This window comes from Monopterus albus, unplaced genomic scaffold (assembly GCF_001952655.1).
Source record: "Monopterus albus unplaced genomic scaffold, M_albus_1.0 scaffold413.1, whole genome shotgun sequence".
Taxonomy (NCBI): domain Eukaryota; kingdom Metazoa; phylum Chordata; class Actinopteri; order Synbranchiformes; family Synbranchidae; genus Monopterus; species Monopterus albus.
The window spans coordinates 74422-96025 of NW_018128293.1; the positions used below are offsets into that span (position 1 = coordinate 74422).

General features: G+C 42.2%; 2 protein-coding genes across 2 annotated transcripts; one reads left to right on the forward strand and one right to left on the reverse strand.

The window, feature by feature from the left end:
* Positions 1-754: 754 nt before the first annotated feature.
* Positions 755-8212, reverse strand: ptp4a1 (protein tyrosine phosphatase 4A1). The gene is made up of 5 exons (XM_020586564.1): positions 7936-8212; positions 7538-7630; positions 6730-6860; positions 4673-4747; positions 755-1899 (listed from the first exon to the last, which is right to left on the reverse strand). Exons 1-5 carry the CDS (start codon positions 8038-8040, stop codon positions 1782-1784), a joined length of 522 nt encoding a protein of 173 aa, XP_020442220.1. The 5' UTR covers positions 8041-8212; the 3' UTR covers positions 755-1781.
* Positions 8213-13517: 5305 nt separating this feature from the next.
* lgsn (lengsin, lens protein with glutamine synthetase domain) lies at positions 13518-17348 on the forward strand. Its single transcript, XM_020586555.1, has 4 exons — positions 13518-13541; positions 13917-14494; positions 15331-15520; positions 16155-17348. The coding sequence occupies exons 1-4, from the start codon at positions 13518-13520 to the stop codon at positions 17346-17348; spliced, it is 1986 nt and encodes a 661-aa protein (XP_020442211.1).
* The last annotated feature ends 4256 nt before the right edge of the window (positions 17349-21604 follow it).

Sequence of the window (21604 nt, forward strand, 5' to 3'; positions counted from 1 at the left end):
TTAGGTTCTTAACTGATGGGACACAAAGAACACAGAGGATGTTGCTGGAAACTGGGCAGCGATGGAAAAAGAAATGTGCAAAAATAACCTGCTACCAGCACAGAGTATTTAAAGTACCAAGTATGCGATACTGCCTCATTCAGCGTTTATTTTCTAAACAAAAGTTATCGTGTGCACCGAGATGATGCTTTTCTCCTGTTTGCTGTGGGATAGTTTAACTTTATCATTGTTATTAGTACAAGATGACTTCATACACATTACTAAAATACCGCTGGGTATGGAAAACGTGAGACTTGACTCAAAGAAAAGCGATCAAAAGCAGAAAACCTCTTCGTCTGCTGCAAAAAAACAACAGGGCCACCAGTGAGTTTGTCCCACTGAAAAGGTATTTACCAATTTCGTTTACCACACTTTATTCAGTCCAACACAAATGTGAACTCTGAGCATCTGTTAAATCATAATCCTGTCTCCTGGTCTTTTAATGGAAACCACTCTATTTAAATGTTTTGTTACCATTTTGTCAAGATCTCACATCTGTAAACTGTAAGGTCATTTAGAAAATAGTTTGACACCATCAGCTGATGGCGAGATGTGGCTCAAAGTCCCGGTAAAAAGCTGGCAAGTGCACCCTGAATTAAGAATTGTCCAACTAGTTTCCACAGGTGAGAATAAATTCAACACACTGGTTTTTAGAAAAGGTACAACCATGAGCACAATTCTTAACCAGTAGAAAACATCCACTCACTAGCCCACGTTTGTTTTTCAGTGTATCATTTAATGTACTCTCACAAGTTGGTGAACAGGTACGACTTTGTCACTCACGGTACTAAATCACACATCCATTGATAGTATAAATAGCCAACCTAATATTAATAGTACACATTTTCAAATACATAAAATCATCAAGTATCCAAGTCTTAAGTTACGGACATCAAATAAAAAGGCATACAAAATATCGCAGATGCCGGAAGTCCAGTTTGAAGAAAAAAAAAAAAAATAAAAAAAAAAAAAAATCACATTTTGGACATTGCAGTTAATTAGAAAACAAAAATTCTGATAGAGAGAAAAGAAAAGAGTACGAATTCCTAGACTTTCAACTGACAAGTACTGCAACAATTAAGCATTTTATAATATAAAACTAGTTACTGAAAGGACAGAAGTGCGTGTAAGATGTCCTGCACAAGACAAAGGCAACGGTTTCCGTTTCTTGTTCAGAGTAGAAAAATGGAACACCTTTTTCAAATGCCAGCCTCAACCGCCTTTGCGCCACCTCGATTGTAAGGCATTTACGGATGAACCATCTGATTTGAAGGAAGGCAAACCTCTTTCTGGTCAGTCTACCCTAGCTAGGAACCCTAAAACCGAACGGGGACATAGTTGCTCACATAAAGTAAAATTGTCTGTTTTCTGATTAGAACGTTCTCAGGTAACATCATCGCACGAGTCATTCAAAATCTTTGGGATGTGTCTGCAGAAAACAATCCAATGTCTTACAGTAACAACTCAGCACTACCTTTTTGTTTGGACACACAAAGAAGAAAAACCGTGATTCTTGTTCACACAACTCTTTTTTTTGACACTTAATTTTGAACCTGAAGATGGAAGGGACAGGGGCGTTACTAAACATGGTGGAAGGGACAGGGGCGTTACTAAACATGGTGGAAGGGACAGGGGCGTTACTAAACATGATTTTCCAAATAAAAACCACCAACACAATGATTCTAAGGAAGGCCGGGTTAACAAATCTCTTCTGTACTGCGAGGTCAGCTCAGGGTTTGGCTCTACTGGATGCAGCAGTTATTGCGATGGCCATTGGAGTCTTTGAAGCGCAGGCGCATCTTTGGGCGATATTTCTCCAGGTAGAACAGCTGCTTGCTGTTGAACGCTCCCCGACGCTTCCTGGAAGAAATAACACGAGTTTCGTTTTAAACACCTAAGAGCAGGTCACTTTATACAAGTGAAAGTGAGAATCAACAACACTGAAAGTGTAACATGAACCATGGACCTTTATAAGCACTCTGACATGACACGTAATGTTTCTACTGAGCCCAAATACAGCCACCTAAAAAGCTATTGTTAGGTTATAAACAAGCCATTGTTAGGTTATAAACAAGCTATACCACGGTCCTATGACTTCAGCGCCACCACCATGGCGTTTCCTCTCAACGTGACCTGATCTAGCTAACGATCATGGCCGTGTCAGAACAGTTTGTGTGTGCGAGTTTAAACATAAGGCTGTAAAGGCTCAAGGGCCTCCATGTTCAGTATGATGACAGTTAAAACCCCAGGCGGCCTCTGTAGTCTCATTTAGCCACTTGTTAGCAACTGCCATTTTAAAGACACAAGTGGGGTATTTACTGATGTGTTTGATGTCACAGGGCAAAACCTGAAACTGTGTTGGCCTTGTGTTACCACGAACCTTATTTCAGAGGTCTAATAGAAACCCACAGACTTCAGGGTGAGGGAACCCAGAATGCAAAAATGCTGACTCAGCCCTGACTTTAATAGAACTTTTTTTAAACCCATGTTACAAAAGTACTTTTGTCAGGTATTAATTTGCTGGGAAAAAAAACCCCATGTATGCTTATCAGATCTATAAATAATTTCTCAGTTGTATTTCAGGAAAGTAACTGTACAAAGACACTGTATATAACCGGTGGTGTAAGTACGTAGATTGTTTACTTATAAAAGTACCAACACCACAGGGTAAAATACATGTCCTTTAGTGACCCAAGTTATCCAATAAATGTAGTGAGCACAAAGTTTCTCTGAAATGCAATGAAGTATTACCAGAAAATGAAAATACAGATACCTCAAAACTCTACTTAAGTACTTGTGTCAATGTACTTTCCACCACTGGTAAATACAACCGACATCCTTTGTGATTAAAGATTTAATCCATATTGTTCTCCCTTAATGAAACTTTAAATTAAAAACCAAACTATGCACATCTTCAGCATTATTCTATTAACTCTTTATGAAAAACATTTCATTTTAGAGCAAACACCTATAAACATTTCAAATAATGATGCATCAAATACTTCAGAACACTCCCACCCATCGTCCTGCTGCATCACTCTGATCTCATCTGATGTCTCAGCTACTTCCAGTTATGACTCATCCCTCGCTGCTTTATGCAGCACAAAATAACCCTGTTTCTGGGAGAAATAGCTCACACAAAGCAGGATGATCTCAACATGAGTGGCCAACCAATACAGTGACAACCAGCTTGAGCCTATCACAGAGCTGCTGCTGTGTATATATGGCAGGTAGGGCTGCATGATTAATCATTTCGGCCGCTATTCAGATCCCTATGTGATCTCAGTCCCGTGTGACAATGTTAACATTGGCAAACCAAGCTTTCCCTTTTCCTCGGTAAGCTGCGTTAACCAGAAAGGGCAGAGACACACCAAGCTGTGAAAGAACAAGCAGCCATGAAGGCCAATCATTGCGCCACATTACGTCTGCTTTGTCTGGGTCAGTTGGGTTGAAAAAGTGACACCTAAACACACCGCACAGATGACAGACATCTGTGTGACAGATAACTCCCCCTACCAGCAGGTGGCAGTGTCTGCATTTGTCATTCAGAAAGAGAAAGGAAAAAGAGCTAGAATGTGGAAGTTTAAGCTATAAACAAAGCAGCTCTCGTTCCACACAGCTGCTTCTAACTGAGAATGTGTCTTATAAGTTGCAAACCACACTACCGTTCTCTGGTCTCCTTGGTCTTTTGGTTGTGGAAGAAGAGAGACTGTTGAAGTGAGAGGAAAAAAAAAAAAAAAAAAAGAGATTCCGCACATAACGGGTGAAATCACTGATACTACAGCGACAGGCTGAAGGGGCTTTCCCCAACCGGTCTCTTCTTGTGCAAAGATTCGGTAAGCTGAATGGTCAGAGTGGCCTCTCTCTCACCACCGAGGCCCAACATCCGAGTCAACATGTTGAATTGGCCGAAAAGCCGCCGACAGGTAACAAAGGTGTAGGACACAATGGGAAGACGAGCCTTGACAGACATTCACTGATGGCGGCCGACTGTTGCCTTGGCGTATCTCTACCCAAACAAGAACGCATGATGTCACGTGACAAGCTGTAGACAGGGAGACTGATTCAAAAACAAATCCAAACTGTTTGACGTGGTGAATGGCATTCAGTGCCCTCCTACAAACGTTGTGCTGCCTGCCCAATACACCCAGTGTCGATTATCCGTAGAGGCAGAGATGTGAGAAATCACCGTGGTTACTGGTTGCAGCTATTGATTAAGGCAGCTTAGTGAGGAAAAGGGAGTGCTTGGTTTGATGAACAAGGGATCTTCCTGTTAACGCAAACACGGCTGAATCACCGACACGCGAGGCTGAGATCACAATGAAAAATAACTGTGTGGTGATGAGGGAAAACACCCTGCTGTATATAAACACCATAGATCCTGTACATTTGAGGTAGTGAACCATCAGAGTACCAAGTTTATTTATCAACTGTCCTGTCCTGTACATGGCCACAAAAACCTAAAAAAGGAAAACAAATTGCAGATATATCTGATGTTTTTAATTCCCTAATATCAATATAGGTATAATCCTTATGACCCCATATTAGCCAAGCTCAACTCAAAGTGATCTGTATATAACAAAAACATGATCTTTAACTCCGTCAGAAGGTTTTTACTGTCGTGTGAACTTACTGTCGAATGAACTGGACAGCATCTTCATATTTCATCCCACATTCTATCAGGGCGAGTGCGACCAGAACAGGAGCTCTGTGGGGGGGGGGGACAGGGAGCACGTCAGTGTAAAGGAACTGCTACAGAAACATCTTATTGGGTGCTGTTGTTATCTATGATCAAAGACTTAGTGATTCAGTTTAAAACAACTTCACCCATGATCGTCATGTTTGTGACTGAGCACAACTAATCTGTAGTCAGAAACTAGAGCTAAATATGTAAGATGACACCAGTAAATTACAAGTGAGCACAGGGGGAGGACATCCAGCTATTTCTGAATCTCACGTCAGCTGAAAAGCAGAAAGGATGGAAACTCAACCTGTTTGACAGGTTGTTTAAACTAAACAAACAGGCAAGGAGCAAAATGTCATATTACCGGTCATTGAAGGCAAAATAAAGTCCACATAACTGGCAGCACATGTTTTTGGTTTATTTCCAAACAAACTGAGTGAAAACCATTGAATAAAACAATGTATAATACCAACAACTATATAAACACATACACAAACACACATCAGACATTGACAACTGTGACGAGGTTTCCAAGAACTGCAAAAGGATTTTTCTAAGAAATGCTTGTCAAAACTTCCTGGAACATAATGGAGGGTTAATCCCAGTTTCTTTAAACTGCCTGTTCCTCCTTCCTCATTCAACCAAGAAGTCGTACTGGTCCACCATATTGAAGTCCCAGCACTCTTATACCTACTCTGCAGAACAAGGGTTGAAGAAGCTGCTGGAGGACACACAAGTGAAGATACAAGGCAGCAACTTTCATGAAGTCTTTTATTGTCCTGTATAAAAGGAAACTGGACTAGGTTTCTAGGTCGAAGATGTTTCACCTTTTATTGTCCTGTGTATTGGAAGTCAGCTGGCAACTGGATGCCTCAGATGAATGATCAGAGGAAACAAAGTCTCATGTCTCTAAGACTACGTTCACACTGCAGGTCTTAATGATCAGATCTTTCGCCAAAATCCGATTTTTTGCGCTGTTGTTCACACTGTCATTTAAATGCAACTGCCATCTGTCCCATGTGTGAACGGTATACGGCCCTGAGGGGACCCGCATGCGCAGAAGAGGGCGTGACGTCAGATGCAGCGTACTGTGTTGGAAAATGGATGCAGCTCGTAATAGCATGTGCGTAGTGATGTACCAGTTAATGTGCAATCGAAATAAAGAAATAATAAGAAGAAGAATATCAAGAAGGAGGAGAGCACAAATATTGCTTATGGCCTCGGCTCCTCCAGCGCAGAATTGTGACATCTGCCACATTTCAATGACATAAAAATCGCATGAAATGCGACATGGCCGTTCAGACTGAAGTTGCATTGCAAAACATCGGATATGTATCCGATTTAGGACCACATATGAAAGTGGCCTGGGCCGGATTTGGGGGAAAAAAAAAATCGGATTTGTGCTGTTTACACTCATAAGGAAATTGGATATGGGTCACATTTGGGCAAAAAGATCAGATTTGAGCCACTTCAGCCTGCGGTGTGAACGTGGCCTAAAGCTCTAGGACTAATAAAGGTTTATCTCTTCTTATCTTAAATGTGATTCTCCGATTCCTCTGTCCTTGCATTCTCTTCTTGCATCTTAAGTGGGCAGGACAGAGATGCAAGGACATATCTGTATTTTCTATGCAAAGCTATTTATAAACAGCACACTGGAAGCGTTTTCATACTATTTCACAACTCTGGGATAAGTGTCTTACTCAAGGACACTGACACATGGACCAGAGAAGCCAGGAATCAAACCGCCAACCCCCTGGTTTAGAGACCTGCTCTACCCCCGAGCCACAGCCACTCCCAAAAGGAAGGAAGAGATGCACGTGAGGGAGCCACTGGTGCAGTTAAGGGCACTGGCATTTACAAGTAACATCTTCAAAAGTCACTTTTTTTTGGTCAGACCAAAAATAAGAAATATTCAATTATTTAAAACTGTGGAAAACAGCAAATGGTCAAATTCTGGAGGCTGAAAACAGAGAATCAACCATTAAATAACTTTAGCGAGCGCTCACCTTCCCAGCCCTGCCACACAGTGCACAGCGATGCAGCAGCCGGGCTCGTCCCTGAACTTTGACTTCAGCAGGTTCAGCCAATCATCCACGATCTGGTTGGGGGGAGGAGCTCCATCATCAAAAGGCCAATCCTAGAGAAGAAGAGGGACAAAGAGGGAAATTACATCATCAGCCCAGTTTCGTGAAACTCAAAACAAAAGGCTGGGGCAGCTGCAAGGAAAGAAAAATGTTGTTGCAGAGGGAGGGACAGTTTCTGTCTGCTGTATCATTATCTGACATGTTTGAAATGCTTCTCATAGTTGCACCTGAGGTTTTAATACATTTTCATGCCGTCAGTGATGGACAAAAAAAAAAAAAAAATACTGGTTTTATGTTGATAAGAAAATTCAGTCGCACAGTGGCGCAGCACTGCCGACTCTCCTCAAAGGTGTTACATAAGATGGATAAAAAAATATAAGCCGCTGATAAGCAAAAGGCCAAAATGTTTCTCAGATGTGACAACTAGCTGCTGCTATCTCTGTCAGATCAATGTAAACTGAGCAAGATTTGGTTTTAGACTGTTGTTAGGACAAAAAGAGATTTAAACAGTATCACCTCAAACTCTGAGCTCAACAGTATGGTTGCATTTAGGTCTGTTATGTTTTTATTATTGAAAGATGTTTTGCATATTACAGTAATAAAACAGCTTAAAGACTCAGAGATGAAACTGACCATACATGTTTGGGAAAGAAAAACCACCACAAACACAGGCTACATTCAGTCTGGTTCGATGGGTCGAGCATCAAGAAGAATTCAGACGTGAACTCACCAAAACTTGAATTCCCTCCTTCACCACCAGGGTGGCATCATAGGTGGCCTCACAGACTCTCACTACGGTGGTGACTCCATATTTCTTCAGCTCCTGTAAAAAAAAAAACAAACAGCATTTGTTAAAAATAAGTAAGACAGTAAATCTACCTCAAACAATGTAAATACACAGGTAATAATACTTTAAAATTCACTCAAATGCCTCAACTCCTGGAGCCTGAATTCAGTTCTGAGCTTTGTTGCATTTAGCTTTTCAGAACATTTATCTCCTTTAATGTTCAACACATTATCCTTGCCCTCATGTTTGTGAACACACCGTGCTAGAAACAAACTACTTCACACTGTAAACTCCCCGTAAATCTGACTGAATACATTTCAACGTCTAACACTGCAGCTCACCTCTATGAACTTGTTCAGGGTGGCGTTGGTGGGATTGTGGGTAATGAGGAACCTCATGTTTTTGTAGGTGATCTCCACAGGGGCCGGTCTGTTCATACGAGCCATTGTGACAAAGTAAAAAAACCAAAAAACAAAACCCAAAAGTCTTGCCCAGAGTAAACACACGAATGTAAACAGTTAAACTCGGTGGGAATGTCAACCACGAATGTCCCACAAGCTTCCAGAAACAAAGATCCTCCGGCGGTCTTCGAGGTTGGCAAGGTGCAAAAAAAAACAAAAGTAACTGTTCATACGAGCCATTGTGACAAAGTAAAAAAACCAAAAAACAAAACCCAAAAGTCTTGCCCAGAGTAAACACACGAATGTAAACAGTTAAACTCGGTGGGAATGTCAACCACGAATGTCCCACAAGCTTCCAGAAACAAAAGATCCTCCGGCGGTCTTCAAGGTTGGCAAGGTGTAAAAAACAAAACAAAAGTAAGGCTGCGACAGGCAAATGGGAAAATTAGGCAAACCTGGCGGCTGAAAAGGGTGGACAACTCGAAAATTAACTCAGAACCCTCTCCTTTGGGATAACACAAAAGAAAAGGAAGAATAAAACAAGGCTGGTTCCACCTGGCCAGGCAGAAGCCGACAAGGGCAGTGTGCAGCAGGTAGAGTTACCCCATCCAGGCCAAGTTGTCGCTGGTTCTGGGAGGTGTCCCGGTCCTGCCAACTTCCCGGGGTCCCTCCTGTGGCTCAAGTGCGTTGGATCGATGGCAAGTTTGGCTGTTCACTCGTCTGCATAGGCGGCGTGCTGAGCCTGGCAGTAGTCCCCACTGCCCTTCAGAAACTCCATAAATGTGTGACCCAGAACACCACAGAACTGCTGCGGGACACAGAGGGGAGGAGGGGAGGGGAACGCTGAGTGCTAGCCATTGGAGTGAAGCGCCATCAGTACGGCGACGGTCACACGACCGTCGAAAATGCTCTTCAATAAACCAACAGGTGACGTCACAGTGGGCTTGTCCACATTTTTATATATACAGTCAGTGGGGAAGACCCATTGAGGTTAGGAGCCTCTTTTATAACAGTGCCCTGACCAAGATGGCAGTGTTTACAAAAACCAGTCAAAGACAGCACAATTACAGAAGTGAAACCAAAGATGAAAGACATTACACCGAAAACAGAGAAGTTAAGAAAATAGTGAAATCACACTTCACTGTGTGGTTAAAAGTGAAAACAGGTGCTGATGTTATGATCCTTAACAGAACACAAGGGTTAAAGGAGCTATTTATCAATAATGCTGAAATCAGTTAGTTTTACCAAACTGAGTAGATTAGGCTACTTTCCTAAGCTGATCCAGGAGCAGGCAACATAAAGGCCTTCTTTCCCATCTCTGTCCGGACATTTGGGACAGACAACAGATATGAGCCACGAGATCTAAAATTAGAACCAGCAGGTGGACTCCGTGAGAGGAATCTACAAAAGGTATGATGGGAGTTTACTTAGTTCGGCTTTATAAATAGACGTACACCAATGAGAGAGCCAGCTCTGAAGTACAAGACATAGAATCCGTATCAAGTGTCTATTTGGAGCATTCATACAGAAGGTCACATAATCCACTTCTGGTGAAAAGTGGCAGCAACAAGTCCAGTGTTTATAACAAAACCTTTTACCTTTAACCAAGGTTTTTTTTTAAATATGCTGTTTAAAGATTAGACACTCATGGAGCCAAATTCCCAAATACTTAAAGCATGTAACAGGCTCAGTTTTCCTCCCGTGAGCTGTCGCACTGTCAACCGTGACAAATGGCTTATTTCTTGAATTATTGGCTTAGTCTGCATTTATTACAAACTTGATCTGGAAAAAAACCGAGATTGTAAGATGTCAAATACTTACTGACGTTCAGGGCATGAAGGACAGAGATTAAATCCTGCCTACCTGTATCGTGCTCAGGCTGCAGTGCTGTAACATCCCAACTGGTCATATGAGAAAGCTGAGCTCACAGAGGCCTTCAGCGGGGCTCTGTTATCATCATCAACATCACCATCATCACCATCATCATCATCCTCCTCCTAACTCTGACTCACTCACAGGCTGGCTGCCATTTACTTCCTCCTGTCTTCTGCCCTTTCAACCTTTCATCACCTGAGAGCACACCATGTTCTTCTTTTTGAGTTTTAATGGCGGCTACAGACCAACGTAAAAGGTGCATGCCGCCACCCAATTTCATGGCTTAATTAACTTATACTTTATTAACACATAATTATAAATATCTAATCAAACCTCCTTACATCTGAAATGGCTCTAAAGGCCTTTAATACTCCATTCTCTTCCATTTCTAACACCCCACCCTTCAATATTTCTTTCTATATTCTAGTTATACACGTTCATCCGTTTATCCACATTTACGATAATCACATTCACCAAAAACCATCGTGCCAATAATATGGGATGTATTGTTTGGTCTGGTATTCAAGTCCAGATCGTGAACGATGTTCGGGCCTTTCGAGGCCTTTAGTAGCTGGGAGGGGGACAATGTGCCTTAAGGCGATAAACACGACGCCTCGTTAAAGCAGAAGGAGGGCAGTATGTGTCGGAAACCGCACAAAAACATCATTTACAGTATTGACTTGTTTCACGTAAAAACGCGTCGATTTAGAGCAGCGGCTAGCGGGCTAGCATTAGCTAGCACCAGCCCGTGCCGCGCACCCGACAGCCGCTGGCTAACCGCGACAAATACTTAGTCAAATCTTTAATTAACACATATAAGCCCAAGGGAAATGCCAGTTTAGTCTAGTTATGTAGCATTTAAATAAGGCATTGAATGTGAAGTGTTAGAGTGACACGAATATCAAACCGGGTTTGTGCCGAGCAGGCCGTGATTTCACCGAAGAAACGTGGTGGCCAGCTGGTAACAATTTACAACACAAGCCGAAGGGATAAAACAAAATGGCAGCCACAGTAAAACGATACTTACTGGGATATGCTTACTCATTGAAGATTGTAGCTTAATCATACAGCCGGTCCCCAGAAAAAGGTACAAAATAGCAAATGGTCCTCCACCATACAGTCAGGTGCTGTATCCGAGCGGAGCCAAAGTCTCCTGGTTTGTTCAGGCGGCAAGCCGGAGGAAGTGTGAGTGTGGCTTCCTGTCGTACCTTTCACAATAAAACGCGCTTATGCAATATATACGGGTGACAAAAGGAAAGCCCCGAATGACGGGAGTGGTCTCCTCCGGGATGGCAGTGTCCCATCACTGTATGGTTTGATGAGGACGAACATAGGATGAATCGTATGCTGTGGCCTTCACAGTCACCAGGTCTCAACCCAGTTGAACAGCTATGGGAGAGTTTGGAGTGACATGTTTGACAGCGTCTCCCCCACCACCATCATCAAAACACCACATGAGGGAACATCTGTTGGTAGAACAGTGTTCATCCCTCCAGAAGAGGTCAGAGACTTGGAGAGTCAATGCCAAGGTGCACTGAAGCTCTTCTGGTGCCACATGGTGACCCAGCACCTCACTGAGGCTCTTTAACGTGACTCCCTGGACCCAAACAAGTGCATGTGGCCCTTCAAGTGAAGTTCAAACAAGTTTACCACCAACACATTCTAGTCTTGACTCCTACTCTAAATCATTTACATGTACTTTTCAGAAATAGTGAGAATAGAAACATTTTATGCCTGTTATGTAAGTTTAATTCTTAGTCGAGATTTTACACATGATTCACAAACAGTATATTATTACACACAGATATTTTTGGTTATTTAATGACTTAAATCTTTTTTTTAAGATGATTATGATTTTTTTCTCTTTGTTCCTGTGAATGACACACCCTCACTTCCATTTTGAAGAGCAACCCATGGAACTCCTGGTTTTTCCTATGAGTTTAATTGTGTCTAGCTTGACAAGGCTCTTGAAACCCCACCCTGAAAATGTGAGGTGTTCTGCCCAGACATCTCCCTGTGTCCATGCTGGCTGCATCTGCTCCTCCTGACACCAAGAGGGCAGGAGACAGCAGAAACCATCCACAGTTTCCCAGTCACAGCTGTAACATGGCACAAAATGTTTATCACTACAGCTAGAGATGACATTCTCCAGAACTTACTGCAATCACTCTGCCTGATGAAAACTATAGTCTGATGGATATTATTGAAAATAACAAATAAACACACTGAGTTGGCAGTTTATTAGGTCCTCGTAGCTCAAACTAAGTCAGTCTAATCCAGCAGTACTAAATAAAGACAGTTATTGGGCTGTGAAAAGTCCTTTGGTAACACTTCCCAGGTCTGTGATTTCCTGTTTTTTATTTCTAACGACTTGCAATAAGTTTCCTGGTACACTTCTAGTAATTAATTCCAGTTAAATACATGCATAACCTCTTTGTTTTAGCCACTTCTAGAGCAGATTAGCTAAACATATGAAAACATGAGAATCCATCCAAAAATGAGCAAACACTTCAAAAATATGAAGGAACAAAGTTTCCAATAATAAATGAACAATATAGTAAATTAATATTTATTTGATTTTAAGTGAAATGCATCTGTACCAAAGTCCATTTAGAAACATTTTACTTACAGCCCCAGACTTGACTAATTCGTTCAGTAGATACACTTTCATTAAATATTTATTAATATTTTAACAGCAGCTCTGATGGTCTAGTGTAAAAGAAATATTTTACAGCCTAAAAATCATAAGACCTGCTTTATTAACAGCTCATTATGAATCTATAAAGCATATAAATTATTTAATGACCAATGATACACATAAGCTTTAGTGTTCATTCTTGATTCTGGAAACAGTGGCTGAGAATACAGTCTCACGAGGGCCTTTTTATAGATGCTTTCGACTGTAACACATGGTTTTCAACAGGAGATGGAGTTTGCCCGGTTGTTACAATATTTTAGATGCTAAATTCCTAATTTTATCAGCACATAAAGGACCTCTGCTCCATGTAAGCTTAAACTGAAAACATGCTGTTTAATATATATAGTAGAAAGCTCCAGAGCAGCTATTAAATGAGTCTGTGGTCAGATTGTACTGTTAACACTTTTTAAAAAATACACCTCAACTTATCTGAAGGGGCATTATTTTTATAAAATCATAGAACCTTGTTAGATCTGAAACTAAACAGGAAAAATAACATTTAGTTTCAGCTGTGCTTTTAAACATTAAAGTTGGGCTCCATGTTTAAGAAACATTTTGCAGACTGCCCAGTGATTTCACTCAGTCAGCAGGTGTTTAGCACAGACACCATCACCAACAGTAGCCATTGTCTGGACCTCACATTCGTCTCCTTTGCTTCCATAGATTTCTGGAAGCACAACCAGAGCTGCCGAACTCTGCAGTTTCACATACAGCCACTCTGAACTGTCCTCTCTGTCAGCCAATCAGCTCATAGCTGCAGTTGTTCACAGTTTACCGGTGGCCGGCCGGTGCCAGTTTCCAGCCGGACTCAGTGGCTGCTGGGGGCAACGAGAATTTTCTAATTCATCACCATTGTACCAATTGTCTATAAAAATTAATGTGCGAGTGATGCTCGCTGGGGGCTATCAAATTTCCAAATCACTGTTCATGAAAGAGTACAGTCAAAGAAATGAATGGCTCAGAAGATTTCAAGGTAACATCTCCACATCTAACTTTTTTATTGGGATTTTGTTCCAGGACAAAACTTTGACTTTAGATATATTTTTCTTGACTTTGCTCATTCAATTGGTTTTATTTAAGTATCTTTCTCAATCTTATTTTTATTCACTGTAATTACAGATGTAAGTCCTCACACTCTTTGATAATTCCTTTCATAATCATTTGCTTACTCAAGAGGGATGTGTTGGATTTTTCCTCTATAATAGTAATAACAGTAATAGCAGTCTAGACTTTACATTATAAAGTGTCCTGAGATGACTTTTTTGTGATTTGGTGCTATACAAATGAAATTGAAGTGAACCTGAGCACCTCTTAGGATTTTCATGATAAACACACTGTGTGTTCTCAGGATGGCCAGAGTGGAGGTAAGGACCAAACAGACCTTGGCAGCAGGAAGGGAGTGAGGGTGACGGGGGGATATGTCACTCTGGTGGACTGGAGCAGCAGAGGAGGAGGTCCTGCCATCACCCACTCAGCCACCAGTGATCCTGTACCTCCACACACCCCCACTGTGATCTCTATCGGCACTCCACCTCCCAGGCCCCCAGAGAAATTGGACGAGCCGCTGGATGAATCTTCTGTTGGGGAGAACTGGACCACAGAGGTGTCGACTGAGACCAGGGCATCCTACTATGAGATAGGCATCCTCAGGCAGACCATGGATGAGCTGAAGACCATCCTGAGGGACAGCCCTCTGCTCAGCATCCAAGGAACATATGTTGGGAAGCCAGGGAGCCCTTATACGTACCTCCATGGGAGCAGCAGCAGCTCCGGTGGAAGGTCTGATGGGAGTCAAAAGGATGGAACACCCCACAGGGTGTCCAGCACCTTCAAACCTCACTTTGATGCTTCCAGAAGGGGGCCCAGGTCCAGAGAGGACACATCTATTCAGCTGCCTTCCAGCATGGATTCATCCAGCACATTCAGGTCTGATGCAAACACAAATAGGCAGCCTGGAGTCGAGGTGCACACATATGCAAGCAGCAGCTCCTGGGGAGAGACTGAAGCTTCTCAAACAGGTTGGTGACACTTTGGTTTAGAGACATAGGTAAAGAAACGGCCTCTCTTACATGGTATAAATCTAACAAATAAGTGGATGTTTGTCACAGCTCATACAACTATTTGTTTTGATTTTTTTTATTTCACCTGGGCATTTCAAATTGTTAATTTGGTTTAGAGATGTCTGTATAAAGCTCTTTTTACTGGTTACTCATTTTTACTTTTGGAGCAATGGCTTATGGACCATTTAAAGCTGTTTGGTAAATACTGATATCATTATTGGGAAGTTAAAACAACAAAAGGCAATATATCATTCAATGGCATTTCTAATAGTTTTTTTTTTAAATATAAGCCCATGACAATGATTTTCATACAACTCATTTGTCTTCTAATTGTGACCATGATACATCCAGAGTGGGACGTAGGTGAAAGTCAACAGTACTCTCTGCTGGACAAGCTCTGCACTGCTTCCAGATTACATCAGGCCTAGTTTGGCATTTCTGTACTGCAGTTTCTTATAGGTTTGGCAGATACAACAGTCTAGTCTGAGTCAATATTGGATTGAAATCAAACAGAGTTGGTTTGGGAGCTGACTTTGGCTTGGCTAAAGTGGTTGAATGGGAACCTAAATATTTGAAATGAATGTATTTTGTGGCATTCATGTGGACAGCAAAGTAACAATTCCATTGTACCGGGAAACATGTTTCCTAACTGTGCATATGACAAATAAACACTGACCTTGAATGCTTGTCAAATGTTTTCAGATACTTCACACTGTTTTCCACAGATAACAGGAACAAGACAGTAGAGATATCTGGGAATCTCAGGTTCATCGCAGCCATGGAGCAGATCAAGCAGCAGATCAACAGAGAGAATATCAACTTTGTCCGCTTTGAGGCCACCGACCTCCATGGGGTGTCCAGGTCCAAGACAGTGCCTGTCCGCTTCTTCCATGTAATTACCTCACACAGGAGTGTAGGATATAAAAATAAGGACCATTTATCAGCTCAGTAATTTCAGAAATATGCTCATTTGTATTGTTTTTAAGATGAGAAGATTGAAACCACCCTCATGTCTTTGTGTTAAGTGCAAAGCTGGCAATTAGCCTAAATTAGCATAAAGATTATATGCAGGCAGTAGTTCTCTCCAAAGTTCAAAAACACACTTATCAGCACCTCTAATCTCACTTTTCGACATATAATTGTATCAATATACAAATAGAACTGTGAAAATGTAAAAATTGCTGGGACTATTTCTCGGCAGACAACCACTGGGAGCCATTACTCTGTGCAGTTTGAAATACTGCATGGATGGAAAAAACATTCCTGAGGAAATAATAACAAGAACTATTCCTTTAAAACAACTATCAATGAACCAAAGAGGATACATGATGATGCAGGTTAGCTGATTCCCCTTCCTTTTAGTTTTTGTGCTGAGCTATGCTAATTGCCTCCCAGCGTTTCCTCTGCACTTAAGACAGACGTGAAACTGATATCAGTCTTCTCATCTACAATTCAGAAAGAAAGCAAATAAATCTCATTTCCCAGAAGTGTTTTTCTGTCTTTTAATATAAAGATCACATCCACAGGAGAAAGCAGTACATGGGGTTCCAATGCCAAGAAGCTACTTGGAGCTGACGCTGAGCCCTAAGAGCAACGAAGTGGACCACGCCAACACCGCCAGCTTCAGCAGTGATGTTCTCCTGATCCCTGACCTTTCGACCTTCAGGGCCCTGCCATGGGCTGAGCAGACAGCGCGTGTCATTTGTGACCCCTGCACAGTGACAGGAAGCCCCCTTCGCACTTCCCCTCGTCTCATCGCCAAGCAGTTGCTCGGCCAGCTCCAAAGCCTGGGATTCTCCCTGCACTCATCCTTCACCTACGAATGCTGCGTCCTCGGAGCCCCAGATAGGATTGGACCGAAGACACTCCTGTTCCCAGCCACCACCCTGCTGAGCAACCATGACCTGCCTTTCCTCCAGCAACTGGTGGACAGCATGTACTGCATGGGAGCAGACATAGACAGCATTGCCTCTGCAAGTGGACCTAGCCAAATGGAGATCAATCTGAGGCCAGAGTTTGGGATTGCAGCTGCAGACAGTGCCTTCACCTTCCGCACCGGTATCAAAGAACTGGCCCGTAAACACAGCTACATCGCTGGCTTCTTCACAGATGACGGCCTGTACAATGCAGGTGTGCTCTCTCACAGCTTGTGGGATACTAACGGGCGACGTGGCCTGTTCCACAGCGGGGAGAAGGTGGGCGAGCTGTCTGAGATTGGCAGGAAATGGCTGGCTGGCCTCCTCACCCACTCTGCTGCTCTGAGCTGCCTGATGTCGCCCGGCCTTGGCTGCCGGAGCCACATGGCAAAGATGATCAAAGACCCTAAACAAATGCTGTACGCCACCTGCGGCTGCAATGACAACAGCACTTCTTTCAACATCAAGTGTCACGGTGGGAGGGAGACACACATTGACAACAAGCTTGGCTCAGCCATGGCCAACCCTTACATCGCACTGGCTGCTACGGTGGCCGCAGGACTGGACGGCATCAGAAGAAACCTGAACAGTGAAAGCGATCTCAGCAAAGCCCCCAGTCAGCAGAGGGAATACGCCATTCCCGTGAAGCTCGAGGACGTTCTGGAGGCACTGGCTGAGGATCACGTCATGCTTGGTGCCCTCGGAGAGCCCTTTGTTCAGTATTTCATCGCCATGAAAAAGTTTGAGATTGAGACCCAAGAACTGGATGATGAGAGAAACAAGTGTCTGGAGTATTTTATCTAGAAATCCTCTTTGTTTCATTACATGTGGAGCACACTTTCTCCTGACACACAAATAAAAGCACGAGAAACAACTGCATTAATAGAAAAGACTTTTATTTTATCTTTTTCCTCTATAATAATAATAGAAAGGTCTGGACCTCACTTTGTAAAGTGTCTTGAGACAATTTTTGTTGTGATTTGGTGCTATACAAAAAATGGAATTGAAGTGAATTGAATAAGATGTTGATGCTTTTATATTATTATTGTTATATTATTGAACAAATTTAATATTATAGATATTGTTCAGAATCATTTCAAAATAAAGGTATAACTATCTTCAAAGTCCAAAGCAGTTTTGTTTGTGTTTTATTTGTTTTGTTTTCAAGAACAATAGTGACACAGTTGTTGCTCTCACTGTTTACAGTAACAGTTTGGAAGTACTACATTAAACCAATGTGACAAAAAACAAACAAAGCAAGTAGCATTCTGCTTGGTCTGTTGTAGCCACTCTTCCAGTTTAGGAGTCACAGCACCACTGGGACCACTTTGGCCTTCACCTTCCACATCCTCTCCAGTTCCTCTTTCAGGCCCTGGTACTCCTCTATGTACTCATAGTTCTTCTTCTGGATGCTGCTGTCACTTGGAACTGCTATGTCCTCCACCACTACCTCCTTCTGTTCCTTGTCTACCACCACAGTGTCTGGTTGGTTGGCCAGTACCTTCTTGTCTGTCTGGATCTGGAAGTCCCACAGGATCATAGCCCTGTTATTGTCCGACCTTGTGAGGAGTCTCCCATCTGAACTTGAGACGGTCTAGCCCAGACCCAGCACAGATGTTTCTGTACACAAAGCCAGACACTTGGATGTGCTGTTCCTGCCTGCGTTTTACATCCTGCCATTCTGTGTTGGATTGTCTCTGAGGCCTCTTTGCACAGTCTGCACCTGTGTCCTGTCTGGTGTGGTAGAGCCCTGCTTCGGTTGACCTGGTACTTAGTGCCTGTTCTTGTGATGCTATGATCACTGTCTGATAGGCCAGCCTTTTCCAGCCTCTGGTAGGATTTCCCAGCATCAGCCATCTCAGCTATCTGTCGGTGGTACATCCCATTCAGGGCCTTATTCTGCCATGGCAGGTCCTCTGGTAGGTCTTCAGCCCCAATCTGTTGCTGTTTCAGACATCCTCTCAGCAGCTCATCTCTGGGTGCCATCTTGCTGATGTTCTCCTGGATGCTCTGGGTTTCATCCAGGACAGTGGCCTTGACACTCACCATACCCCGTCCAGACTCTTGTTCCATTGTACAGTTCCACTGTACAGTCCCATTGAGTTCTTGATGAAGGTCATCAGTATTATGAGGGGTTTCAGGGTCTTCACATCGGCAGCCTCCATGTCCTCCTTTGGCCAGCTCACTATGCCAACAGGGTATCTGATGACTGACAAGGCTTATGTGTTGGATCTTGTTCCTCCCATTGAACTGGCTCTTCAGGACCTGTCTTCTCCTTTGATGGTACTTAGATGTTGTTGTCTCCTCATCGTGGTTCCCATGTGACTGTGGGATACAAGTACATGTACATGTAGGTACATGTAGGTGGTCTGTATATTTGATACGTGGCCCCCTGGTAGTTCTAACCAATTAGTCTTTACCACCTTCTCTCTTCTTACTATCATCTGGTCATACTGCTCAGTGTCCTCACTGAAGATCCGTGTCAGATGGAACAATGAGTCGATGCCCCGTTCGTTCGTGACATACAGCTGATGTCATCCATGTAGAGGAGCTGGCTGATGGTAGCTGATGTACTCAGGTTGGTCTGTCTGGATTCTGAGTCGCTGATGACTGCTCTGTTTATCAGCAACTGGTGTTTTGAACCTCTGGTGTTGTTCCCAATGGCCCTATATAATAAATTAATATGCACTTAAATGATTAATAATAGTCATTATTTAAAGAGTCTAGAGGATGGAGGAGAGACATGAAAAAGTTCAACCTGTTTTCCTTTAAACTACAACACAGTGAGTTGATAATGTTACATTTGTAGTGTAAACCTTTGTATTAAAATGTCTGCTAATGTGATTTTGTTTTAATGTAGTTATTTATTATTTTACTGTTGAGATGTTGGTGCTGTTGCTTTTATAAGGGCGTCTGACACATGCTGTGGAATAAAAAACAAGCGGGTAATTATTTATAACCTATGTTGATCTAGTGTCATTCTGTAGACCAGTATTGAACTGCTAAAATGATTTTTAGACAATTATATCAGAAAATATTTTATACAAAGTATCCAGCTCTTTACTTATTACATAATATACAATATCCTTTAAATTTCATATCCTTAACAACATTTTATGTCAACTAGATACTGTGCAAAACAAATAAGGTCTTAAGTTTTTTTTTATTTGGGGGGTTTTGGGGTCTTATCTTGAATTAATAACATGAAAGAGGGAGGTCTGCAGGGAACTCTGTTCACAGGTTCATGGTAGTCAATTACTGAGTGAATATCTCTGTCATAAAACCTCAAGCAGTGTTTGGAGCTTTAATGAGTTTCAAATATGCCACCTTAGTGTGAGAGGTTAAGCTTTATTCCTATGTCCAGGGGTTAGCATATCGTGGCCTTCATACACTATCATCTGGTCATACTGCTCAGTGTCCTCACTGAAGATCCGTGTCAGATGGACCAGTGAGTCGATGTGCCGTTTGTTCTTGGCATACAGCTGCACTTAAATGATTAATAATAGTCGTTATTTAAAAAGTCTAGAGGATGGAGGAGAGACATGAAAAAGTTCAACCTGTTTACTGCAACACAGTGAGTTGATAATGTTACATTAGTGAGATAGCTACAGCTAATTTACCCACTTTGACAAATCAGTTGTGAAGCCCCAACATCTTAGTACTTGAGTTTGTTAAACAACTTGGTAAAAACAAGTAACACCAAATAAAGTGGTCCTGCTAAAAGGTAACTAGCTTAGCAGAGTAACGGTAAGTAGCAGCTTTATTTAGGTTTTATAGTGAAAATGACAGACTAACAGCCTTTAAGGAGGTGCCCCAGCCACTGCTGTTAAAGAAACTGTTGGGGGGAAAAACATTGATTTTCATGGGCGAACAAATAGCTGTTCCGTTGTCCAGGTAATAGACCTATCCAAATCTAGTTACTTTATAAGGTTATCTCACTAAAACAATCATATAGACCCCAACAGTATCTGAATCTGTGAGTAAACGCCGTATACTTCACTTTGCCCGTCAGTGCTTTGTTGTGGTCGGGCAAGTGGCACAATTGACTTAGGTCCACACAAAAATGCTTACTCTCATTAATGTAATCAATAGTCAATTACCAGTAAAGTAATGTGGGACTTGTGGTCCTATACCCTTTCTCTTCCACCTAGACCCTCTCCACCTGCTGCACTTTTGATTAATGGCCTCAGGGGTTTTCATGTAAATCAGGCAAGTTCGGATTAAATTCATTAACTTTATTGTTTGTGAGGTGGTAATGTGACTTTTCGATGGACTGTTGGTGTGGACAGCCCACAACCCCTTTAAATCTGAAACAGGCTGAAGTCAAAAGACCTGTTCCTGGTTTTCTTCAGTAAGACCATCCTGATAATGCAACCTACTGCTGAGTTCAGGTGCTGAATGGAACATCAGTTCTGTAACTTGGGTCAGTCAAGGATCATAAAATTCAAGAGTATAGGTATTCCTCCCTTTTTAGGGTGTTGTCCACGACCATTGGAGCAGAGAGGATGATTGGAGGATGGACGGACTGAAGGACCAATCTTGGGAGAATTAAGTTTAAACCACAACTGCTCCCCAACAGTTTTGGACCAATCAGATAGTAACATCTTTTCATACATATATTGTATACCGCCAAGTTGAAGTCAGTCTTTTCTGTTTATTCTAAACAGTCAAGATCCATGTGCACATGCTTATTTTGATACGTTAATGCATAATAAATTTCACACTGTGAAATATTTTTATATTAGTCTTTTCGTTTCAGAGTAAGAGAACACGTTCAACAAATTTTGATGACCTCGATGTGATTTGAGAAGAGAGGAGAGAGGAATGAATTGAATTACAATTGGATCGGCATCACCTCAAGACTGGAGATTTCCAGCGGGCCAGCCTGCGCTCCCAGCCTCCTGTCACCCACAGACCGGTCTACTTTGAAAAAGGTAAGCAGACGCCTGTTGATTTTATCCAAAGTTCTGCATATTGGAAAATCTAAATTAAGTGGGTGGGAGAGAGGTAAGGAAGTTTCAGGACAAACACTCTGTAAAATTATTGAAATAATATTTTAT

Excerpts from the sequence above, each read along its gene's own strand:
- lgsn (XM_020586555.1), top strand. The coding sequence starts at position 13,518 with ATGAATGGCTCAGAAGATTTCAAG. Across the intron at positions 13,542-13,916 it reads ATGGCTCAGAAGATTTCAAG|GATGGCCAGAGTGGAGGTAA; the intron begins GTAACATCTCCA and ends GTGTGTTCTCAG. Across the intron at positions 15,521-16,154 it reads TGCCTGTCCGCTTCTTCCAT|GAGAAAGCAGTACATGGGGT; the intron begins GTAATTACCTCA and ends TCACATCCACAG.
- ptp4a1 (XM_020586564.1), bottom strand. The coding sequence starts at position 8,040 with ATGGCTCGTATGAACAGACCGGCCCCTGTGGAGATCACCTACAAAAAC. Across the intron at positions 7,631-7,935 it reads CCCTGAACAAGTTCATAGAG|GAGCTGAAGAAATATGGAGT; the intron begins GTGAGCTGCAGT and ends TTTTTTTTACAG. Across the intron at positions 1,900-4,672 it reads GCTGTCCAGTTCATTCGACA|GAAGCGTCGGGGAGCGTTCA; the intron begins GTAAGTTCACAC and ends TATTTCTTCCAG.